The following is a 24,241-nucleotide window of genomic DNA, read 5'->3' on the forward strand; positions in this document are numbered from 1 at the left end:
ACTGCGTCTGTCACGAAGATCCAGTCTTCAATCTTCTCTATGAATGTTTTCTATATCAAAAACGAAAGTGTTACGTGTTATCTGGATAATCTATGCAACTAATCAAGAGAGAATTTAAAACTGAAGGTCTCGTACATCAAATTGTGGTTAGGGAGTGACATGTTTACAACAAATGTCCAGGCTATAAATAGGGCACTGCGTCGGTTTCTCGACATCAGCAGGGCCATTTTCGACTTCTTAAAACGGTTCTTAAAGGTAAGATAATTACTTTCAGTATGAAATAAAACAATCTTTTTCTCATTTCAATCAAATGTAGTCGAGAGCAGGTTATATGTTCAGACTTCTACCAGGTAAAGAAAATAAACACTATATATGTGTATGATATATATGTATTATGTATATATGTATATATAATTTCGGAAATAGTTGTCCTATATGTACGTTCTTCGGATATTTCCGTAAGAAGAGTGACACGTGGTCTGCACGTGCTAGAGCAGGAGAGAGTGTAAGGGCAGGCGAGGTATTAGGCACTCTTAACCGTGGACACCAGTTCGATTAATAAAAAAAATGTGTATTACTAGGATCATTCTAATTATATCGCAAGACATTGTCATTTTGTAAGCTTTATCTATGTTGTATAAAGTATAAAATAACACATAGAAATTTCACCAAGATGTATTGTACAAGTATATAATTGGTAAGTTCGTTAGAAATCCAGATCACTTAACCTTAAGCTTTGAGGGTTGGTGCACCTTCTGTGCTCCCTGTAAGGTTTTCAGGTTGGTGACTCGCTTGGCTCATTAGTAGTAACTCTTTTTGGCGATACTTTTCACTTCCGAGTATAGAATTTGAGTGTGTTATGTGAGAGTTTTTATAATTATATGGTGAAGGTTTTATTGTGTAATCAACATCATGAAGACATTTTACATGTATATATAAGTAATAAACGCCGAGTGCTCAATCTGTGGTACACTCAGGCTAATCGCGGTTATGTCTTTGAATTATCGTCTAGTGCGAACTTTTAGAGGACATCTTCATGTACTTACTAACGCGGTTGATGAATCCGAAAGAAAGTACTACCGTTTTTGCATATTTAATCGGACGTAAGTAAGACAGGTGTGTTCGTTTGCTGCGTTAGCAGTCAATGTGAAGAAAATCAACACAACAGACCTGATGCTTTAAACCAGATTTTTATAAGTTTAAACTTAAAATCCTTTTATATACTTATGAATTGATTGAAATATACAGTAAAACTCACTTCTGTCGAATCCCGACTTTTTCTCCTTTATCTTAGCAAATTAAGCACGGATGATTAAAACACTGTCGAGTCGAAAACTGCGTTTGTGTCGAATATATTTTGTGGTCCATTCCATCTAAATTCTACCAAAATTTCCATTTTTTTGTGTCGATGTCACCTTATATCAGGTAAAAAATTTCCTGGCTTCGGTCGGAATGATCGATCGATCAGCGGTATCCATGTTAACGAGCCCTATGGTAATGTTCGTTAGAAGACTGGATACCAAAAGGAAAGGACAAGCCATAATGACTACCCCATACATATACAAAGTGCAAGTTTTACTGATGGTGCAGTACGTGCAAGTTATGCTTCAGTGACGTTGTTGTAGCCTTCACCTTTTCGAAACCCACCTCAGTTCTGTTCATGAGCATGTATTTATTGAGTGTTATTTTAAAATATTGATGACGGGACTTGTTACTCTCAAGGATATAAATGTGAGTACAATATATGTATTACTTTAGATATCAATTTTGATTTTTTTTAATGAGGGTGGGTGCATATCCACGTGTGTCCTACAATTTAATGACGAGCGTATTCAATTATATATACACTTGATTTGTGTTAAGCAGGTCGAGGAACTTCATCACTTGTCATAAATTCTACTTTTCCTTTATGATTTACATGTGCTTCAGATACCTGATCGCCATGGTTTCTGCCTCACTTGTAAGATGTTATGCAGTGTTCTACGTAGCGACCATCCTGCTGGCTGTCTTATGTCCGGTGTTTCCAGCGTCTGTTCCAGAGGAGGATCATCCCAGACAGAAGCGTGCCATCCCTCTTGTATACGTTGGGGCAATGGTAGCACCACACATATTCAGGTAACAACTCATTTGTGCTTTATAAACCGACATCGCGATCGTAACTAAATACATACGTAAATAGGACTATCTAGATTATATTTACCTGTTGCCTGTCTAGATTATATTTACCTGTAAACTGTCTAAATTATATTTATCTGTTACCTGTCTATATTATATTTACCTGTAAACTGTCTATATTATATTTACCTGCTACTTATCTAAGTTATATTTAATTTTGACCTGTCTAGGTTGTATTTACCTTTAACCTGTCTAGCTGATATTTTCCTGTTTCGTGTCTAGATTATATTTACCTGTCTAGATTATATTTACCTTTAACATGTATAGATTATATTTACCTGTCTAGATTATATTTACCTGTCTAGATTATATTTACCTGTCTAGATTATATTTACCTGTCTAGATTATATTTACCTTTAACATGTATAGATTATATTTACCTCTTACCCGTCTAGATTTTATTTACTTCTAACCTGTTTAGATTATTTTTATCTTTAACCTGTCTCGCTGATATTTACCTGTTGCCTGTCTTAATTATATTCACCTGTTACCTGTCTAGATTATATATTACCTGTATCCTGTCTTGATTATATTTACCTGCTACCTGTCTGGCTTATATTTACCTGCTACCTGTCTGGCTTATATTTACCTGACTAGATTATATTTACCTGTTACGTGTCTATATTATATTACCTGTATCCTGTCTTGATTATATTTACCTGCTACCTGTCTGGCTTATATTTACCTGACTAGATTATATTTACCTGATACCTGTCTAGATTATATTTACCTTGAATCTGTCTAGCTGATACTTACCTGTTACCTGTCTAGATTAAGTTTACATTTAAGATGTCTAGCTTATATGAACCTGTATCCTGTCTAGATTATGTTAACCTGCTACCTATCTAAGTTATATTTACCTTTTACCTGTTTAGCTTATATTTTCCTGTTACCTGTCTAGCTTATATATACCTGTTAGCTCTCTAGCTTATATTTACCTTTCTAGATAATATTTACCTTTAACCTGTCTAGCTTTTATTTGCCTGTTACCTGTCTTGCTGATATTTACCTGTTTCCTGTCTAGCTTATATTTACCAGTCTAGATTATATTTACCTTTAACCTGTCTAGATTATATTTACATTGAACCTGTCTAGATTATATTTACCTTTAACCTGTCTAGATTATATCTACCTGTAACCTGTCTAGCTTATGTTTACCTGTTTAGCTTATATTTTCTTGTAACCTGTCTAGCTTATATTTACCTATCAGATTAGACTTACCTTTAACCTGTATAGATTATATTTATCTTTAACCAGTCAGGCAGATATTTATCTGTTACCTGTTTAGCTGATATTTATCTGTTACCTGTCTTGATTATATTTACCTGTCTAGATTATATTTACCTTGAACCTGTCTAGCTAATACTTACCTGTTACCTGTCTAGATTAAGTTTACATTTAAGATGTCTAGCTTATATGAACCTGTTACCTGTCTAAATTATATTTACTTTTAACCTGTCTAGATTATATTTACCTGCTACCTATCTAGATTATATTTACATCGAACCTATCTAGCTGATACTTACCTGTTACCTGTCTAGATTATATTTACCTGTTACCTGTCTGTATTCATCCGTTATATTATACCAGTAGATCATATCAAGTTCAAATTCAAATCTAGGTAATACTAGGTGTACTTTGATTAGGAGATAGCAACAAGCATGTAAGACAAACTAACAAGTTTTGAACATGCCGAACTTCAAAAATGAAACAATGTTTCTCAATGTGCTTAAGCCGTCCTCACCAGACACCCTGCGTTTAACTTCGTTCTTCATCGATGAAACATTTATCATATGAAAATAGTCCTTAGAGGAGGCTGTTCTTTTAGGATGAAGCCAAATAATTCTCCTAGAAATCCGATAGATCTCCCTTCGATGTTTTAAATAGTTCATTTATTCAGTTAATATGATGGGACACGATGCTTAACCAAGTTTTGTATGGATAATTTAGACAAAATATTAATATACGGAGGTATCATAATACCGACCAAATTCGTGGTTCTTCATCGAATTTGGTGACAAGATATTCCATCAGACAATTGGCATACCTAGGTCAATTAATTATGCCTTTTTGTTGACTGACTTGTTTTTTGTTTTCAAAGGAGCAGGAACTTATCAAATATATTTCCAAATATGCTGACGATATCTTGCCTTTAAATAACAAGAAATTCATTTATTAGTGCTATAAGAAACAAGACATGTTTTATGCTTGTTAGTATGGCTGTTGATTCCGTCGTTGTATACCTGGTTCTCATTTGGGAACCTGACATTATTTAAGTGTACATCTTTCTTTTGCACCAACTTTTCCCTGGTTTTATTGAGCTTGGATTATGATTATATTTGACATGTTTGAATTTCTTGTTCTTGTTCACTTACATGTAGGTATTGAACTAGTCTGTTTGGAGATCTAACCCTCAAGCACGAGGAAGATGATATCAACTAGAAAGTCTTCAATGTTTTTTAATTTAAGAGTATATTTCACAAAATGTATTTGCTATATTGCCTTTTTTGTTCTGTACATTCCTTTCAGGTATCTAGTGACGACCTTTGGAGCAGCTGCAGTTACCGCTGCAGGTGTCAAAATTGCAAAAAGGATAAGTAAGTCCTCATGTTAAATGTATTTAAAATATAAATTAAACTGTACACATATTACTTTTTTTCATAAATGCATAATTTTGTCGTCACGATTACCCGAATGCTAATTTTGTTGTATCATCACCCGAACGGTGTCACCATAGTTGCTTTGATATTCACATCAAGGCTACCTCTGTGGGTGCCTTCACAATTAATTTGATTCTCCCTTCAAGGTTATCCATTTAGTGTCATAACAATTCATTTGATCCTCACACACCTCAAGGCTATCCATTTGAAGTCGTCACAATTCATCTGATACTCACCTCAAGGCTACATCTTTGGGTGTCATCTCAATTCATCTTATACTCACCTCAAGTCTACCTCTTTGGGTGTCGTCACAATTCAGTTGATACCAACCTCAAGGCTAACTCTTTAAGTGTTGTCAAAATTCATCTGATACCCACCTCAAGGTTCCCTTGTTGGGTGTCGTTACAATTCATCTCATACTCATCTCATGGCTACCTCTTTGGGTGTCGTCACACAATTCATTTTGATACCTGAAGCTTGCCCATTTTTGTCGTCAAACAATTCATCTTATACCTATGTTAAGGCTACCTACAATGCATTCTCACAATTTTTAATTATACAGGTGACCGTGACAGCCATTCTTGTAGAGGTAACAGAGGTTGGTGTAGGAGTAGTTGCCGGTCTTACGAACGAGAAGATAGGGGTAGATCTGACGTTTGCGGGCGGTACAAATGTTGTGTACCCAAGTAGTCCCTAAAAGCATGCAGGAAATTAATTATGTAATTCTTGTCTTAGTTACATATTAGAACGTAAGCAAATAAAAACTCAAAAATATAGTTGTCACTTTTTATTATCTGCAACTTTTAGGATTATAAAGCCAGAATTCTATGAAATTCGGCAGTATTGAGCTCATTTACTAAACGAAATTTTTTTTTCACTTACCAGAACTCTTCAAATATCGTATCGGTTTTAAAGTGAAATAATGCGCACAAAAATATTGTACATTTGTCAATGAACTGCAACAGCATTAAAAGAAGCAATTGATATAGATGTTGTGTTGTCTCTATGAAATATACATTTATATATCTTCAATGTGGTATCAGGATTCGGTAACCTGTCTGACATCCCAAATTGAGATCATCATTTTCCACAGTGTTCGGAAAGATGTGATTACTCAATGCCACAAATGTGGCCAGTTCCATTAAAAGCCCGTAAAGATAAACCAACCACAGGTCACAAACAGCGAAAATGATATACATGAAGAGATGTCTGCAGAATGGCTTGGTCAGGAGATGCTTCGAACTAATACACGTGTTCTATAGTTACATTTCTTGAGATGTCATACTTACATTGGTTTATTCCACAGCTTTATCTGCAATTGGGATTCTCACACTAAAGTTATAAACAGAAGATAGAAACATTTGATTCGACGATTGTTCCTCTAGATCATTAGTTATTACATGTTTGATAACATCAGTTCTCTGCTACTTTCAACGTATTTTGTAATTCTACTGAAGTTGAAATACGGATACTTTCTACAATCATATTGTCGATAATAACTCAAACGTTTGTATGAATAGTGAAATGTTTCTTAATACATATTGGATAAATTAATACCTCCCGATGTTTTAACAATGGATCTGAACGGTTTTGTTTTTCATAGCTTGTATTCTAGATATCCACACTTTGAGAACCTAGAATCACTAACGGATTTTAAAAGGACGAAACAAGTTTCTGATCCAGCGTAATTTATTATTTGATTATACCGTTTATTAAAAGGCACTATTCTTTGTATGTTTTTGCTGATCATCTCATTAGTAATTTGTCTATGCTAAAACGGTCATGTTGTATCAGTCCCTTTCTCAATGAGGACATATTAAGCTTCACATATTCGCTGTGACAATTTTGAAATGTTGAAAATCTGGTGACAACTGCCTGATTTTGGGTGTCTCAGTTTACAACTAAAATCATAACTATCGTGGCTTGGTATTTCTCATATATGCTTTGCCTAATGTCCAGTTCCTGTGATGTTATGTGTGTGAAAGGACTTAAATATGCTCTGCCTGATAACCAGTTCCTGTGATGTTATGTGTGGATGAGGACTTAAATAGGCAAACACACTCTGCCTAATGTTTAGTCCTTGTGATGTTGTGTGTGGGAAAGGACTTAAATAGGCTCTGCCTAATGTTCAGTCTCTGTGATGTTATGTGTGGAGGAGGACTTAAATAGGCTCTGCCTTATGTCCAATCCCTGTGATGTTATGAGTGAATGATGACTTCAATACACTCTGCCTGATGTTCAATCTCTGTGATGTTATGTGTGGGAAAGGACTTATAAATGCGTGCCATATGTCCAGTTCCTGTGATGGTATGTGTGTGAAAGGACTTAAATAGGCTCTGCCTGATGTCCAGTCCCTGTGATGTTATGTGTGGAGGAGGACTTAAATAGGCTCTGCCTGATGTCCAGTCCCTGTGATGTTATGAGTGAATGATGACTTCAATACACTCTGCATGATATCCAGTCCCTGTGATGTTATGTGTAGGAGAGGACTTATATAGGCTCTGCCTGATTTCCAATCCCTTTGGCATATATGTATAAGTATGTCAGTAAAATGTTTCAAATTGAAGTGAAAGGATCTTTTTTCCAAATTCTGAGTGATTGTGGATCCATTCCACCAAGGGATTCTTTCTGCTTTAAATCATTGTGGATCCATTCCACCAAGGGATTCTTTGATGCTTTGACTCATTGTGGATCCATTCCACCGAGGGATTCTTTCTGCTTTGACTCATTGTGGATCCATTCCACCAAGTTATTCTTTCTGCTTTGAATCATTGTGGATCCATTCTACCTAGGGATTCTTTCTGCTTTGAATCATTGTGGATCCATTCCACCAAGGGATTCTTTCTGCTTTGAATCATTGTGGATCCATTCCACCAAGGGATTGTTTCTGCTTTGAATCATTGTGGATCCATTCCACCAAGGGATTCTTTCTGCTTTGAATCATTGTGGATCCATTCCACCAAGGGATTGTTTCTGCTTTGACTCATTGTGGATCCATTCCACTAAGGGATTCCAACAAGTTATTCTTTCTGCTTTGAATCATTGTGGATCCATTCCACCAAGGGATTCTTTCTGCTTTGAATCATTGTGGATCCATTCTACCAAGTTATTCTTTCTGCTTTGAATCATTGTGGATACATTCTACCAAGTTATTCTTTCTGCTTTGAATCATTGTGGATCCATTCTACCTAGGGATTGTTTCTGCTTTGAATCATTGTTGATCCATTCCACCGAGGGATTGTTTCTGCTTTGAATCATTGTTTCTGCTTTGAATCATTGTTGATCCATTCCACCGAGGGATTGTTTCTGCTTTGAATCATTGTGGATCAATTCCACCAAGTTATTCTTTCTGCGCTCACATGATTGTGGTGTTTTGCCAGTAATCTTACCATCCTTTTCCCTGCAAAGCGATAGAACTTGTATATGCGGTACGGGTAAGAATTTGGAAAGAGGAAACGATTAGATAAAGCTTTCTAATGATCTAAATGAAGCCATTCCTTATATCACCTCATTACAAGTCTGTCAACTGAGTCATTAACCATTTTATCAATAGGACAAATCAATATCGATAGTTATATTCATTCACATCTGGCGAGTACCCGGATCCTTGTATCAGGTGATTTTTACTCCAACGTCATAGACTTCTGATTTGTTACAGCTGTTACACATGTAACCACGTCATCACATTTACGTCACATAACAGATATTTAATCATGTATTTGACACTTCAGAATGTGCTCTCCGACATCTGGTGCGAATGAGATATGATATTTTATAACACAATTTGCCCGTTGTCCAGTGAATAAGTTCATGTAATGTTTTTGCATATGTCACCAGAGTGATATACATAAGAACGTTTTTCATTGGCTGCGCTAAAAAGATATCGATTGTGATGTCATAATGAGGACAATGACGTAAAGTCATAAAATGAAAGTAGCGCAACTAAACGGTTGCCTTCGTTTAATTTTGTCCTCCACGATTGTCAAAAAGTAAGTGTTCTGATTAAGGTGACGTAAGAATCTTAAATTTGTTTCCATTTCATATGGGATCTTTTGAAACTCGTCTCTAAGTTTTATTTCATTCGAATAATGGCATGGTTCAGAATATACTAGTATACTTGACATTGTTCTAAAATTATTAGGTATAAGGTCTTCTCTGTGAATCAATCCCAATTGGGTAATGATGCAGGGGTTTCTTATTGGAGTGAATCACTATGTAGAAATAACCTCATGTAACTCTTGTGTTAATCACGACTTTTTGCCGAAAATCACAGCACACCCAATTATAAAAATGGTTAATGCTTAGAGCTACTATATCTTCTTTAACGAACATTTTCTTTTGAAAAAAAACCAGTCCTAACAAAACGTTGTCGGGAGCAACAACGCAAAATATTTCAAAATTATACATGAATGGAAGGGAACATAATTTAAGCCGATTGAAATGGTTTTCCATGAATAATTTTATCATTGAATTTCAGCTGCAGTTTGAAATATAAATTACCTTGACCGTAGAACGAGTTTGAACAAACAAGGAAGTTTTCATGTAAGTAATCTCATGTGTTTAAGTGGCCTTTATTCTTTATTAAGTATGTATAAAGTGAACATTACTTAGGCTACAAACACTATCATGTATTCAAAAAATTATCAAAGGCAGCAGGTGAAATGTTATTTCCACTCTTCTGACTTTTTCATTTTATTTTTGTAGCCTAAGTCCAGCTCTGCACCGCCCGACATATTCACAACGGTCCCAGTACAAAAGGTGGCTTCAGCAGCGAGATAAAGACAAAGGAGGCCACTCTCCTCCAACGTACCAAAGCGTCCTATCAGCTGAAATACGTGTGATGAGTAACACAAGGGATTAAGGTCAATAATCTAGGTCAATAGTCTGCACAAATAGATAAGTTCAAATAAGATTAAAGGTCATTCACTTCACATACATTCTGTTTATATAACTGACCGAATATAATAATTAGGTTTAAATTACTGACCGAATATTATAATTATGTTTAAATTACTGACAGAATATAATAATTAGGTTTAAATTACTGACAGAATATAATAATTAGGTTTAAATTACTGACAGAATATAATAATTATGTATAAATTACTGACAGAATATAATAATTATGTATAAATTACTGACAGAATATAATAATTAGGTTTAAATTACTGACAGAATATAATAATTAGGTTTAAATTACTGACAGAATATAATAATTACGTATAAATTACTGACAGAATATAATAATTATGTATAAATTACTGACAGAATATAATAATTATGTTTAAATTACTGACAGAATATAATAACTATGTATAAATTACTGACAGAATATAATAATTATGTATAAATTACTGACAGAATATAATAATTATGTATAAATTACTGACCGAATATAATAACTATGTATAAATTACTGACAGAATATAATCATTATGTTTAAATTACTGACAGAATATAATAATTACGTATAAATTACTGACAGAATATAATAATTAGTAGATGTTACCTTCTTCTTTCTTATGTGCTTTAACTTTAAAGAAAGAAGGCGTTGCATTAGTAAATCAGAGAAAGCTGTATTACACAGGTGTTACAGGAAAGGCGTACCTGAGCATCCTTCCCAGCCTGTTTGGCTGCCGCGGGATCGGGGTTCCACCTGGCTTCCTGTTCCCACATGGGAGTCCACACGTTTCCTGGGGAAAATCTGTCATATACCAAATTAATTTTATAGGCTTGTTACTAATTCCACGGAGTTTGAATGTAGGATTTTGAGACTACTAAGGAAATACTTATATTTTGTTGGAATACTTTATTTGACGATGTCCTGTATACTCACACATTCACACGAACTCCGTGTTCTGCTTCGTCTATTGCCAGGGCTTTTGAGAAGGAGGTGATGGCGCCCTGTAAAATATCTAATTTGAATTGGATGTTTTTCTGACTTCGTAATCGTAAAATTCAAAATCATCAGTCCAACAACTGAGAATGATTTAATAATGTTTTCCGGCCGTCAAACATTTACATATATATATTTCTACATTAGAGACATAAACCATGATTGTCACAAGTAGTGTCAGTGTCAAGTTTTTTAGTGGATAAATCACAGTTATTATACACCTGTAGTTGGAAAATTGTTAATTTCTACTATGGTATATTTTTCCATAGGCGGAGTTTTTAGGTGGTGAATTACAATAGGGTACACTGGTACCAGCGGGGTAGCGTTTAATAGCGTAAATACGATAATTATGTGGGGTTTACATCTGGTTGGTTAGAACTAATTTTAGATAATCAGAAACGAGCTTGTCCGTCACTGCTCGGAGAGACAAACAGGGCTGCGAGGCATATAGCCGTGTTGACGCTGACTGCGTTGAAAACTTCGTAAGACATGGAGTAGAAAGTGAGTTAGGGAACTTCCCGGGGATGAGTGTTTTGTATAAAACCACCATTGTTGGAAATATAACCGGCTAAGTAGCTGTCATTGTATTTTTTGTCATATTTTAAGTGAGTAATGTTGGTAGTGAAACCGGCTCGCTGAACCATGTGCAGGGCTAATATACGATACATTGTGTGAAGTACAAGGATAGTAATAACTGCTGTTAAGGTCTATTTTTGAACATTTCTAGGCATTCAGAGATACATTTAATAGTTGTATACTATTGTCAATAGATAAAATATGTTTTGAGGTAATAGGGATAATTGCGAAACCGGAAGTTTCATAGTCACGTACACCGGAAGTGACAATCAGGTCGTTTACATTTTTTAGTTCGAGTGGTAGGACCATGCAGATGGAGTCCTGTAGCCGATGTTTGGTCAGGATGACACCTGAGTGATGGCAACCATCTCTTAATAAACTCTGTTAGTCCTTCGTTACGACTGCCCATGACAGACTCTTCTCAGATAGCTTGGAGGCTTCTTGGAGACATCACAGTCACGCCACGACAGGGAACTGGAGAGTGTGGGCACTTCAGTGACACCTGAGGAACCTCTACGACTTCAAAGACATTGTTAATCTTCAGTATAGATTACGCCCTCTGCTATTATTAAACTTTTGGTCGGTTATAATTTATGGTGACAAATGTGACAGTGAATTGTACAGTGAATTTCTCATTATCCGTTGCAATATTAATTGGTTGGTTAATTAAGTGGTAAATTAATTCAATATCTAGAGCAGTTTATTATTTGGCCCATTGTGTATGAAATTGCTGTTAAATGTTTTTTTCAGTTATTTACTGATGCTGATAGAATTAATTTCCAATTTCATGTAAACGGCGATTTATTCAACTCTAGTCAAGGGTTGTATTTTTTATTAATGGTGACTATAGAATGTAACCATAATGTGTCACTCCTTTCCAGGAGAGTTTTTTTTCTGTTATCACTTTGTATATATACATAGTGAATTGTTAATGAATTTGGTAAATTTATTTCATGGCTGTTGATTCTATTTCCATCATCTGGTATTCGCCTCTCGATTTCGTGAAAATATTCCAGTTACATATACACAATAGAGGAGCCGATAACACATTATCTAAAATAATATCACTACAGGTTGGACCTACAGGGGGCTAACACCGATAAGTGTGGTGTTATCCAGTTTGTTTTTGAAGCTGTTTAGTGTTTTGGAAGTAATGATGTTCTTGCATGTTTGGGTATATTTTCAGTGAGTTAGTTCTTGTCCTGGATCTCTCGGAGGTATCAGACCACATCCTTATAAACTGTGTAGCCCCCTCATCATATTTTCCTCTAACTGCCTTGTACATCATATCACCTCGAAAACGCCTGTAGGTTAGGGTTGGCAGTTTCAGCATCTTTAATCTTTCCGAATACAACAGATTTCCCATTCCAGATAGTTGTTTTGTTGCCTTCCTTTGGACACCTTCCAGTTGCTCAATATGTTTCATCTTGTAGAGTTTCCAAACAACACTGGCATATTCTAAGTGGGTTCTTCCAAGTGTTTTGTAGAGTGTGGTAAATAACTCAGAGTTAAGAAACTTGAATGTTCTTCTGATCATGCCAAACATTGATGTTGGCTTTTGTATCTTTTCACTGATATGGTTGTCAAAGATTAGTTCTTTGTTGAAAATTACTCCAAGATCTTTCACTTCTTCAACATCTCCAAGGGTTGTGTTGTTCAGTACGTAGGTGGTGTTTTCTGTTTTATGATTTTCAATGTGCATGAACTTAAACTTATCTTCATTAAATGAAAGCAGCCATGTTTCCTTCAGACTTAATAACTTGGAACATTTTCGTGTCATCTGCAAATAAGTATGCAGTTGAGTCCACCTTCTCTGGCAAGTCATTTATGTAAATGACGAACAAGATATGTAAATGAAATGTGAGATGTAAACTTAAGATATATTTGATAACTAAATAGATTTCCCAGCTATACCTATATATAGCTAATTATATCATCTAATTCTTCATACTAAGTCTCTATATACCTATAGATAGCTAATTCTATCATCTAATTCTTTATACTAAGTCACTATATACCTATATATAGTTTATTCTATCATCTAATTCTTTATACTAAGTCACTTTTAGAACTAACATATAATACAATAACATTTCAATAGACACGGTGATATGTGATAATGGAAAACTTTGTGGCGACCTTGACCCTAAACTAAAAGCACACGTGCTGATATAAGTTATATAACTGACCTATAATGATTCTTAATGGTCGGTATCTTGATATTTAAAATGTTTCTTGTCCATTGAAATTCACTGGAAAGCGCAAATAATTTCCTGTCCAAACTCTATAATAATTCATGAAATTTCTGTATAAGTAATATTCATATGTAGAGTGCATGTATATACTGTTATATTTTGTAAGGAAAGGGCTTATATAGGCTTTGCCTGTTGCCCAATTCCTTTTGTACATACGATCAGTTCAATAAAATATTCTGAAATGAAATGAAATGGTCAGTATGACAACTGACCTTGGTGGAGACGTAGGCTGTGGCGCCAGACTGACCTATCTGTCCAGCTAAACTGGAAACGTTGATGATGTTGCCTTTGGTTTTTCTCAGATATGGCAAAGCAATCTTAAATAAAGAACATTTTCAGTAGTAAACATTCCATACATAATATCTAACATTTAATGTTATTGGATCTGGATAACAAGAGACCCGTGGGGACTGTATCACTCATCTAGGTTTTTTGTTTGGGTGACAATACTTCATCCAAACTAAAGGATAATGAATTCTCAATTTCCAAGCACACAACACACATTATATATATTTGTACATTGGGTCTTAAATTTGGGCAAAATCCAACCATTCCTGTAGAATTTTAAAGAATTTTCTCTATTTACCCCATTAGACCCCGCTCCTTCCGCCCCAGGAGGCCTAGACCCACCATTTATACAAACTTTGATTATTTTCCCAAAGTATGCTTCTGACTAAATTTGGTCAAATTCTGCAGTCATCCATATCTAGGAGCGATTTCTAGAAAAAAAGTTGAAGAACGTACGAAGGAAGGACGACTGACCCTGCACCATGACATAGGACTAGGTGAGCTACAAATCCAATTTTTTATGATCCATTTATATATGACGTATATATGCATTTGATAATTTTATATCATTAAACGTTTTTTGTATTTCAGGATTTTGTTTGATATTGGTAACGCTTTCAATCATATATAACTGTATCATGTAATGAATGAACAAACAGTTATTGCTGTTGTTAGATCGGCAAAACGCGTTTTTCCCGAATGTATAAGTGACTGTTTTAAATGTTAAAGCATAAAATAACTTCAAATAACAATTTTCTTTGAAACTAAATTTACAGATCAGAGATATCTTTAATTGCGGTTTACCTTGGAGAACAGGAAAATACCGACAAGATTCACATCCAATAGTCGGCGGAAGTCATCCCCAGATATCTCATCTATGGACGTGCGTGGGGGATCTACCAGAGAAAAAGGCGTGTTGATGGATATAGGGTAGACTATCATATTATTGGGGCGTGTAAATATCGTGAAATCTTAAGTATAACTTCAAAATCGTTGGACTCTGGATTATATATCTCTTGCTACGTGATGTGGTAAGGCTACTAAGAATACATTGTTTGGCATTGTCGTGTATGACCAAGAACTTACAATGTTCGACATGAGATAGTGTACCAGATTTGTTAATGCGGTAGAATATGTTCCAGACCAACATTATTAGGTATTTTGACTGTGTGTCAGATTGTTTGACATTGATAAGTGTGTGTTGACCAAATTTGTTTGGCATTGTTGAATGCTGGTCCGACCAACATTGTTTGGCAATGTTGAATGCAGGTCCGACAAACATTGATTGACATTGTTGAATGCGGGTCCGACCAACATTGTTTGGCATTGTTGAATGTTTGAACGACCAACATTGTTTGGCAATGTTGAATGCGGGTCCGACCAACATTGTTTGGCAATGTTGAATGCAGGTCCGACAAACATTGATTGACATTGTTGAATGCGGGTCCGACCAACATTGTTTAGCATTGTTGAATGCAGGTCCGACAAACATTGATTGACATTGTTGAATGCGGGTCCGACCAACATTGTTTGGCATTGTTGAATGCTGGTCCGACCAACATTGTTTGGCAATGTTGAATGCAGGTCCGACAAACATTGATTAGCATTGTTGAATGCGGGTCCGACCAACATTGTTTGGCATTGTTGAATGCTTGAACGACCAACATTGTTTGGCAATGTTGAATGCAGGTCCGACAAACATTGATTGAAATTGTTGAATGCGGGTCCGACCAACATTGATTGACATTGTTGAATGCGGGTCCGACAAACATTGATTGACATTGTTGAATGCGGGTCCGACAAACATTGATTGACATGGTTGAATGCGGGTCCGACCAACATTGTTTGGCATTGTTGAATGCGGGTCCGACCAACATTGTTTGGCAATGTTGAATGCGGGTCCGACCAACATTGTTTGGCATTGTTGAATGCTGGTCCGACCAACATTGTTTGACAATGTTGAATGCGGGTCCGACCAACATTGTTTGACAATGTTGAATGCGGGTCCGACCAACATTGTTTGGCATTGTTGAATGCGGGTCCGACAAACATTGTTTGACAATGTTGAATGCGGGTCCGACCAACATTGTTTGACATTGTTGAATGCGGGTCCGACCAACATTGTTTGGCGTTGCTAAGAGCGGGTCAGTCCGGGTCAGGCCAACATCGTTTTGTACTAGTTAGTGTGTGCTAGACCTACATCGTATTATTGTAATATAGGAGAGTTCCCTATGTGTTTGTACTTGTGATATGACGTACGTTGTCCGGCGTTGTTGATGAGACAATCAATCTTCCCATACTTCTCAACTGTTTTGGCAATCACATGCTGTTAAGTAAATTTAATACATTAGAAATCACAATCATGGTGATAAGTTCACATATTACATGACCATTATTATATAGCTGTTCATCGAACGTAAAACAGGTGTAAGATATACCTCATCAGTATATCTGAAAATGGGTCAAGGTCATCCATTTGAACGAACATAAACTTTTATCTCAACATTCTACTAGCCAATACTATGACTCGGAGTCTCTGGGTAATTATAAAGAAGTCGATTCGTGATTTGAAAACTGGTCTGGGTAATCTATTCTAACAAGTGGTAACCCATCATCCCAGCAGTCTGCTGAATCGCCTGCGGACCGGTGAGCTAATCAATGCATAAATTGGGCATGAAGAATACACGTGTATATCCTTAAATAAAGATATAGGTTCATAAATACCATTATATCGGCTTCTTCGGAAACATCACACGTGAGAAAGAAGGCTTCCCCGGGACCACGCTTATTCATTTCTGCCTCCAGTTCTCTACCCTCTTTTTCTATAACAATATAAACAAGTTCTAAGTAAACGGTATAACACCATGATCAGGAATACCCAAATTAAGTAAATGGTTACTCCTAAGCACGTACCCGTGGTGGAATATAAGATTTACAGTTAATACTGCCGGCTATTTAAATTTATCTTCAACAAATCACCTGGTCTCAACAAAATTGACTTTATACTGATTCTACATCAACAGACCATTGGCCATACTTACAAGGCGTCACTACAGAAATGAATTACCATTTCTATCACTACCTTATTTGTCGTAAACCTACTTTTCGTACTTCACGTGAAACTCTGAATGCTGACTTCGTGATTCAGGGTAAAGTAAGGGGATGTCCATAAATTAGAGGAGAGTGGGTTGATGAAATTTTATAGGTACGGATTTCATTAGGAAATGACAAGGAGAGCAGGCAAAAATATTTATAGATGAACACTTACCTCCCCTTGCACAAAACGCCACCTTTGATCCATGTTTTACTGAAGTAAAAAATAAAATGAATGAGAAAAAACCGCTCTCTTTAAGGATTATCATTCTATCGCGGGATAACTATTATAATTGAATTCAGTAAAATGTTCATAACTGACCGATAACCTTAGCAAAATTATAATGTATACATTATTTCTTTATCGAATTATCTTTATCGATTTCAAACTTTCAGTTTATCGACGTAAAAAAACTACCACCATGGAACACCGTTTTGTTTCAGTCGATGTTATACCACAGCAACACTATGAACATTATTTTTTCCTTTGATAATTCAAATATATTCGGCAAACAGTTGCTAATCACAAAATACGAACATTCATTTTATTTACATTTCGTAAAAAAACCGTGAAAATCAACAAAGAATGATATAAGGGATGAGCCTCATTTCCCCATGGCATTTTACAACACACGAAAATCAAGTCCAGTGTGAGATACGTCATATCACTACGCGCGCGAGAGATCATCGTTATCCGTGTATAAAGATTATGAGAATTACAAAGTCTTTTACGACGGTAAATGAAAATATTTCAGGATAACTCTATCATAATGTTCGAATTCTTGATATGCAGCACATTGAACCCTTAGCGTCGCGAGCGTGTCCTGGAGAGATAAGATGGCTGTATAATACAGTTTTACTCATTCTAAATTTGCATTGAAATGTGAACATTGTTGTCCTTGACATTGTGTCGTCTTTGTACAAGCACATCGGGACACCTGTTTTTCGGCTTATCCTGTCATATAACGACTGACACAAATGCATTGTTAATTTCTTATCGTCACACGCTTTCTCAGCGTAGGTGGAATAATCGAATTGTACTCTACCACCAGAAAAAATAGGGACTCTCATTCAGGGAGTGTGGATAGCACTCCGACTGTTCATTAACACCTCAGTCGATGTATTTGGTAATACACTGTAGTATCACTGGCAGTAGAGCTCTTCCACTGACGATTACACGGTACATATGCAATTTGAGAAAGATCCATCGAGTACTTCTAAAGAATAGCGATAACAAACTTTCGGCAATTTTTTTCTAATCAGACCCAAATGGGCACAACTAGGGATCAAGAGGAACCTATACATAAAATTTGAGAACGGTCTATACAGTATTTCTCAAGAAATAGCATAAGAAACTTTTTTGAAATAAAAAATCCTGTCGACCATTTCGTGTTTTCTTATCTCACCTAAAACCAAATGGACACAACAAGGGACCAAGGGAACCGACATATGAAATTTGAGAAAGATCGATTAAGTATTTCTCAAGAAATAGCAATAACAAATTTGAAAAGTCAGACCCAAAATCGAATGGGCACAGCTAGAGATCAAAGGAAACATACATATGAAATTTGAGAAAGTTCGATCGAGTGCTTCTCAAGAAATAGCGAAAACGATCTTCATTAAAAAATCCAAGAGTGCCGTCTGTCAGTCATTTTGTTTTTCTGATCAGTACCCAAATCAAGCGGGCACAATTAAAGACCAAGGGGAACTTATATCAGTTACTTTAAAGCGATCCATGCCGTATTTTTCAAGAAATAGCGATTTACGGACGGACGGGTGGAGGGATGGACAAATGGACGTTGGGCGATTTGAAGAAAAAAAATAGAAAAACAATCGGAAATCACTATCTTATTTAAGCAATCGGTTGAAAATTGCGGGAGGAGATCTCTGACGGATAACGCTATACCTTTATGAGGGATGACATACTTACCAAACACTTCGACACAACCCCTTCCGATGCCTTTAGACCCTCCAGTGACTATTGTCACCTTGTCCTTGTAACGCTGTTCCACTGACTCCGCCATTAGCAGTATGGGGGTGTTTTTACTCATGAAGTTAAAATGATAACGACAAATTATTAATATGCTTGACAAATCACCAATCTACGCTCAATAGAGAAAAGTTCTGCAATGGCTTGCAACACATGATCTCTCTGGTCTGGTCTGATCTGGCCTTATCACGCCTCCTTAATCGGATCACGAACTTTGACCTGCTATGATGTTGTCTCGTCCCAAAATTTGGTTGGTGTCAATGATCTGTTTTAAAGTTGTGCTCTTGAGGCATTGGTTTACTCTCTACTTTTGGTCTTGTGGCATTGGTTGTCCCTAATTTTGGTCTTGTGGCATCGGTCTAGTCCCAAAGTTTGGTATTGTGGCATTGGTTAAGTCCCTTTATGGTCTTGTGGCATCGGTCTAGTCCCTAATTATGGTCTTGTGGCATTGGTTTAGTCTCTAATTTTGGTCTTGTGTCATTGGACCGGTCTATAATTTTGGTCTTGTATCATGGGTCTGGCCACTAATTTTGGTCAGGTCTGGTCACATGTTTAACATATTTCTCATTTCTAAATTGTAAGAAATCACTTACAAACAAGCACGTGTCAAGTGATAAATCCTCGCAATTCATACACATTGGTGCTTTGTACTGTCACGTGGATTATAACTTATCACTTTACAGTTACGTATACATTAACATCAGTAGTAGTTTGATGAAGGTAATACTTACCGCTATTCTCATTGGACAGTATAGACTTGGACCTTCTCACCATACCATACTTACAGAAGAAAATCTACTGTAATAGGACACCAGTTCACAATACTTAGCGGATGAGAAATCATTCACTGACCAAGTTATTATCAATTTTAGGCTCCGCTTACGCTTTCACCTCTTAACTGCTTTACACATGACTGATCTGTCTACTTTCCTCTTGAATGTGACTCAGCTACTTTTTGTCCAGTGGCTGACGGATTTTATGTATAATAGTCGTTTTTTCTGTAAATTGTATTGTATACTGTAATCTCATGTAATAGGAGGACTTCTAACACTGTTTTTGAAGGAAGGAAGAAACACCTGGGTTTTTTTTTTTTATCGAATCATGGTCCTTAATATCTAGTTGTTTTACTACAGAAACACATCCATCGATACTTCAGGGGTTATGACCCTCTCCCTGCGCCCATGGAAAATTACATGTTCTGATCGACGTGAAATAAACCCCATGATATTCTAGTGTTATCCGGCGATGGCAGTTAAAATTCACTGGTTAATTGTCCATTTTTTCCTGAGATATTCACTGATACAGGTTTGTAATTCTGTAAAGACAAGACAGTTCTGTTTTGTATACGTTTATATCTTACGTGTCTATAGACATATTTATGTACACAGCATATAGTGTCTTTACCTGTTTTTTAACGTACCTTTATCAGTCACACGCCTCTTGTTATCTTAAATACCTGTATTTTTCCTTTTATTCTTTTAACGAAAACAATTTTTGCATCATGTGGGTATGTATAGGTAAATTGACTTCCCGAATGTAACCTATAGAATTAAAATAGATTTTTTTTTTTTTAAATGCTAAATTACATATGTTAGTCGTAAAAACATTTGTGTCTATCTGGATACATAAGAACGTAAAGGTAAGCAGTTTTCGAAACTCCCCGTTTATAGTTCCCTGGCCTGAAATGTATATCTATTTCTCTATGCAATATGTCAACTTCCTTGTATCACGAAACAAATGCAATACATGTAATTGCTTGAAGGGACCGAGTGGTTTAGGCGTCTGGACGTCTTTAAAGCTAGCCGTCCACCTCTGTGTCGCGGACTCGAAGCATCAGTGCGTTGGGTTTTCGCTTGGTACTACAAGCCGCTGGTCGGTGTATTTTCTAGGGAACTCCAGATGGCCTACACCATTCACGGCTGTTCTCCACCATCCCAAACCAACACGGCCTTAAATGACATTGATTGTTGATAGAAAGTATAACAACAATAGAGAAATAGGTGCTTGTAATTATATTTATACATGCATTTACGCATATATACATATCCAGTATATAAGCTGGCCATCCCTTACATCTGTAATATGATTAAAAATACTTACCAATCTGACAGTATCGTTCTACAAACATTGATTATTCTGCTTTGTATTTACGGATGCATTTGGTGTCTATACATATGCTTCCTATCGTGGAACAATGATCGTTAAGATATAAAAACTGGGCACGTAGTCACTGGTTTTATTGCATTATTCAAAATGTTAAGTTACGAGAGCTTTTCATGAATAATTGGAATATGAACTTCATTATACTTATGGATTCTATTGAAAACTATGCAAAAGAATAGGTGAAACATGCTGCGTTCGATTCATTTTCTAAGCGGGTTAAGTCCATTCTGTCAATCATTCGTAAAATAATTTGCAGCTCGAAATCTAGAATGAAAACAAAACACAGGTCAGCTTTCCTCGATCCTGAACTTAAATCCACCTTTCTTCAAGATTTACTCGAGAGGTGTGTTATTGTGCCTGCAGATAAGTTGTCCAACAACTTGATCCTTGTCTGCAGACATTATTACATTTCCTGTATACAAAAAGAACTGAATCTTTTGAAATCCTGTGTTACGAATTTGTCAATTGAAGATTTCTTGCACGAAAATCGTGCTAACGGGAACAGGACCATGAATATCGAATTATCTGCGATAAATTTATCGTCATTGTCAAAGCGGACACCATATTGAAACACATTTTTTTAAATTAAATTTTATTTCATATCAATTTTGTAGATCAGAAGGGGTAATATTTTTCTTCTGTGTATGATTACGTTTCGCTAGACATATGCTTACTCGAAGAACGTCTGAGAACAATAAATGAGAAGAAAAATATTACCGTCACAGAGGCGAACGAAGCAAATGGTATTGAAAAAGACTTTGAAAAATGCGCACAAATTAGATCAGTAATCAAATGGACACAAGAAGTCTTGAAAAGAAAAGACAAACAACAAAAGTAATAAATGAACTTGAAAATGATAACGGAACTTTAATTCAAGAATCAGAAAAAATATTGAAAGAAATAAAAACATTTTATGAAAATTTATACACGACTATTAATCCGCCTGAGATAAATATAAATGAGTACATTGAAAATACTAAAGGAATTATACAGCTAAATAATACCGAATCTAAATCTTGTGATGGTACAGACATACGGTAGCATCATCGCAGAGCAGGAACGCCGAGGATTTATCGAAAAAGTGGACGAAGAGGAAAATGATGTCATGTCGTCAAACAGTAAAATCCATTATATACCTCACCATCCCGTACGAAATGAATCGTCTACTACACCACTGAGGATCGTTTATGACTGTAGTTGTCGCCAATCTTCTGACACACCAAGTCTCAACGACTGTTTTCGAAACGACCCCCCAGATTTGAATGATATCATTTCAATATTGTTGAGGTTTCGGATGAAGAAATTTGCAGTCTCTACAGACATTGAAAAAGCTTTTCTTCAAATTGGACTGGATAAAAAAAGATCGTGACGTCACAAGGTTTCTGTGGTTGAAAGATCCATCCGACCCCGCGTCTGATCTGATTACTTACAGATTTAAACCAGTGTTGTTCGGCGCTACTTGCTCGCCTTTTATTCTATATGCCACGATGTTAAAACACAGTCCAATACATCAAGTGAAACGAACATCATCAAGGATGATATTTACGTCGACAACATCATCTCAAGTTTCGAAACACAGGAACAACTCAGTGATTATTTTCAAAAAGCGCGATCCTTAATGTTGAAAGGAGGATTCAATTTACGTTCATGGGCTTCTGACGACGACAAATTGAACGCCATTGCACGGGAAAACGCCGTACACGACAAAAATGACATAGTTAAGATACTAGGATTACGTTGGAACACCAAAACTGATACTCTTTGCTTCGCTATTGAAGAAATATCCACCGGTGAAAATTAGTTAATCACAAAAAGAGAAATATTAAAGCAATCCTCGAAAATTTACGACCCGCTTGGAATAGTAATGTTTTAACGACAATGGAAATCGTGGACGTCGAACGCAGGGATGGGAACCATACTATTCAAGTAAACTCAAAGGACAAGATTGTAACAAATGCAGAAGTTGTAATTTTGGAAAGATTTTCCACCCTTACCAGAGTGCTTTGTATAACGGATTACGTCAAGCGATTTATTGAAAATTGCAAGAAGCCACGTGAAAGATCAACCGGACCATTGTCAAAAACGGAAATACACAATGCAAGTCTTACTTGGATAGAAAGCGTACAGTGAATACGGAACTGTAAAAGAAACTTTAAGTTCAAAGCTGATACGACAGCTTAGGCTTAATCTAGATGAAGAGAAATTCATTCGTTGTGGAGGTCGCATAAACAACGCCCCACTTCCTTTTGATGCAAAATTTCCGTACTTACTTCCTCGAAAGCATAGATTTACAAGACTTTTGATTATGGACACACATGAAAGAAATACGCATGCAAGTAAAGGAACAACAATCACGCTGTTACGTCAGAAATTCTGGATCCCAGCTGCACGTCTGGCTGTTGGAAATGTGATAAAGAACTGCGTGTTATGCAAGAAAATTACAGGAAACGCATACTCTACACCAGAACCACCCCTCTACACAAGGATCGTGTTTGTGATGATTTTCCAATCTCGGTTACAGGTGTTGATTTCACGGAAGCGTTACACGTGAAGGGAAATGGACAGGACAGAAAAGCCCACATTTGTCTCTTCACGTGCGCAAACACGCGTGCTGTTCATCTCGAACTAGTGATGGATTTATCCGAAGAAACTTTGTTGTAAGCATTCAGACGGTTCATAAGTAGGAAGTCGAAACCAAAGGTTATGATATCAGACCATGCAAAAACATTTCAAGTAGCATCTAAGACACTTCAAAAACTTGGAGAATCAAACACATTGAAAGATAATTTCCGATTATATGGTACTACATGGAAGTTCATTCCCATGGGAGCACCTTGGTATTGAGGGTTCTGGGAACGTTTAGCTGGACTCGTCAAGACTTGCTTAAAGAAAATCATCGGATGTGCATTTGCCACCTATGATACGCTGACTACCATTGTAACCGAAGTGGAAGCAATTATGAATGATCGTCCTCTAACTTATGTTAACTCTAACATAGACGATTATCACCGTTAACACCATCGCAGCTGCTATACGGAAGACAGGTCCATTCAGTGTTATATCCTGTACACAACAAAAACGTCGACGATATATTAAAAAAACAGTTACACGAGAAACTCAACAAACAATTGAAAAGAAAACATCT

The 24,241-nt window shown here is 36.3% G+C and overlaps 2 protein-coding genes and 1 long non-coding RNA gene across 3 annotated transcripts; 2 read left to right on the forward strand and 1 right to left on the reverse strand.

The window, feature by feature from the left end:
- Positions 1 to 226: 226 nt before the first annotated feature.
- LOC132552332 (big defensin-like) lies at positions 227 to 5,525 on the forward strand. The gene is made up of 4 exons (XM_060216491.1): positions 227 to 255; positions 1,930 to 2,115; positions 4,705 to 4,772; positions 5,398 to 5,525. The coding sequence occupies exons 2-4, from the start codon at positions 1,943 to 1,945 to the stop codon at positions 5,523 to 5,525; spliced, it is 369 nt and encodes a 122-aa protein (XP_060072474.1). The 5' UTR covers positions 227 to 255; positions 1,930 to 1,942.
- Positions 5,526 to 9,499: 3,974 nt separating this feature from the next.
- LOC132552257 (17-beta-hydroxysteroid dehydrogenase 14-like) lies at positions 9,500 to 18,967 on the reverse strand. Its single transcript, XM_060216412.1, has 9 exons — positions 18,874 to 18,967; positions 17,119 to 17,157; positions 16,575 to 16,672; positions 16,110 to 16,176; positions 14,655 to 14,746; positions 13,775 to 13,879; positions 10,672 to 10,739; positions 10,443 to 10,539; positions 9,500 to 9,661 (listed from the first exon to the last, which is right to left on the reverse strand). Exons 1-9 carry the CDS (start codon positions 18,965 to 18,967, stop codon positions 9,500 to 9,502), a joined length of 822 nt encoding a protein of 273 aa, XP_060072395.1.
- LOC132552258 (uncharacterized) lies at positions 12,171 to 23,761 on the forward strand. Its single transcript, XR_009554323.1, has 3 exons — positions 12,171 to 14,347; positions 14,627 to 14,780; positions 23,618 to 23,761. It is a non-coding gene; the product is annotated as an uncharacterized LOC132552258 (long non-coding RNA).
- The last annotated feature ends 480 nt before the right edge of the window (positions 23,762 to 24,241 follow it).

The sequence above is a fragment of the Ylistrum balloti genome, unplaced genomic scaffold, assembly GCF_031769215.1.
Source record: "Ylistrum balloti isolate Yb309-2 unplaced genomic scaffold, AGI_CSIRO_Ybal_v1 Utg370242, whole genome shotgun sequence".
NCBI lineage: Eukaryota > Metazoa > Mollusca > Bivalvia > Pectinida > Pectinidae > Ylistrum > Ylistrum balloti.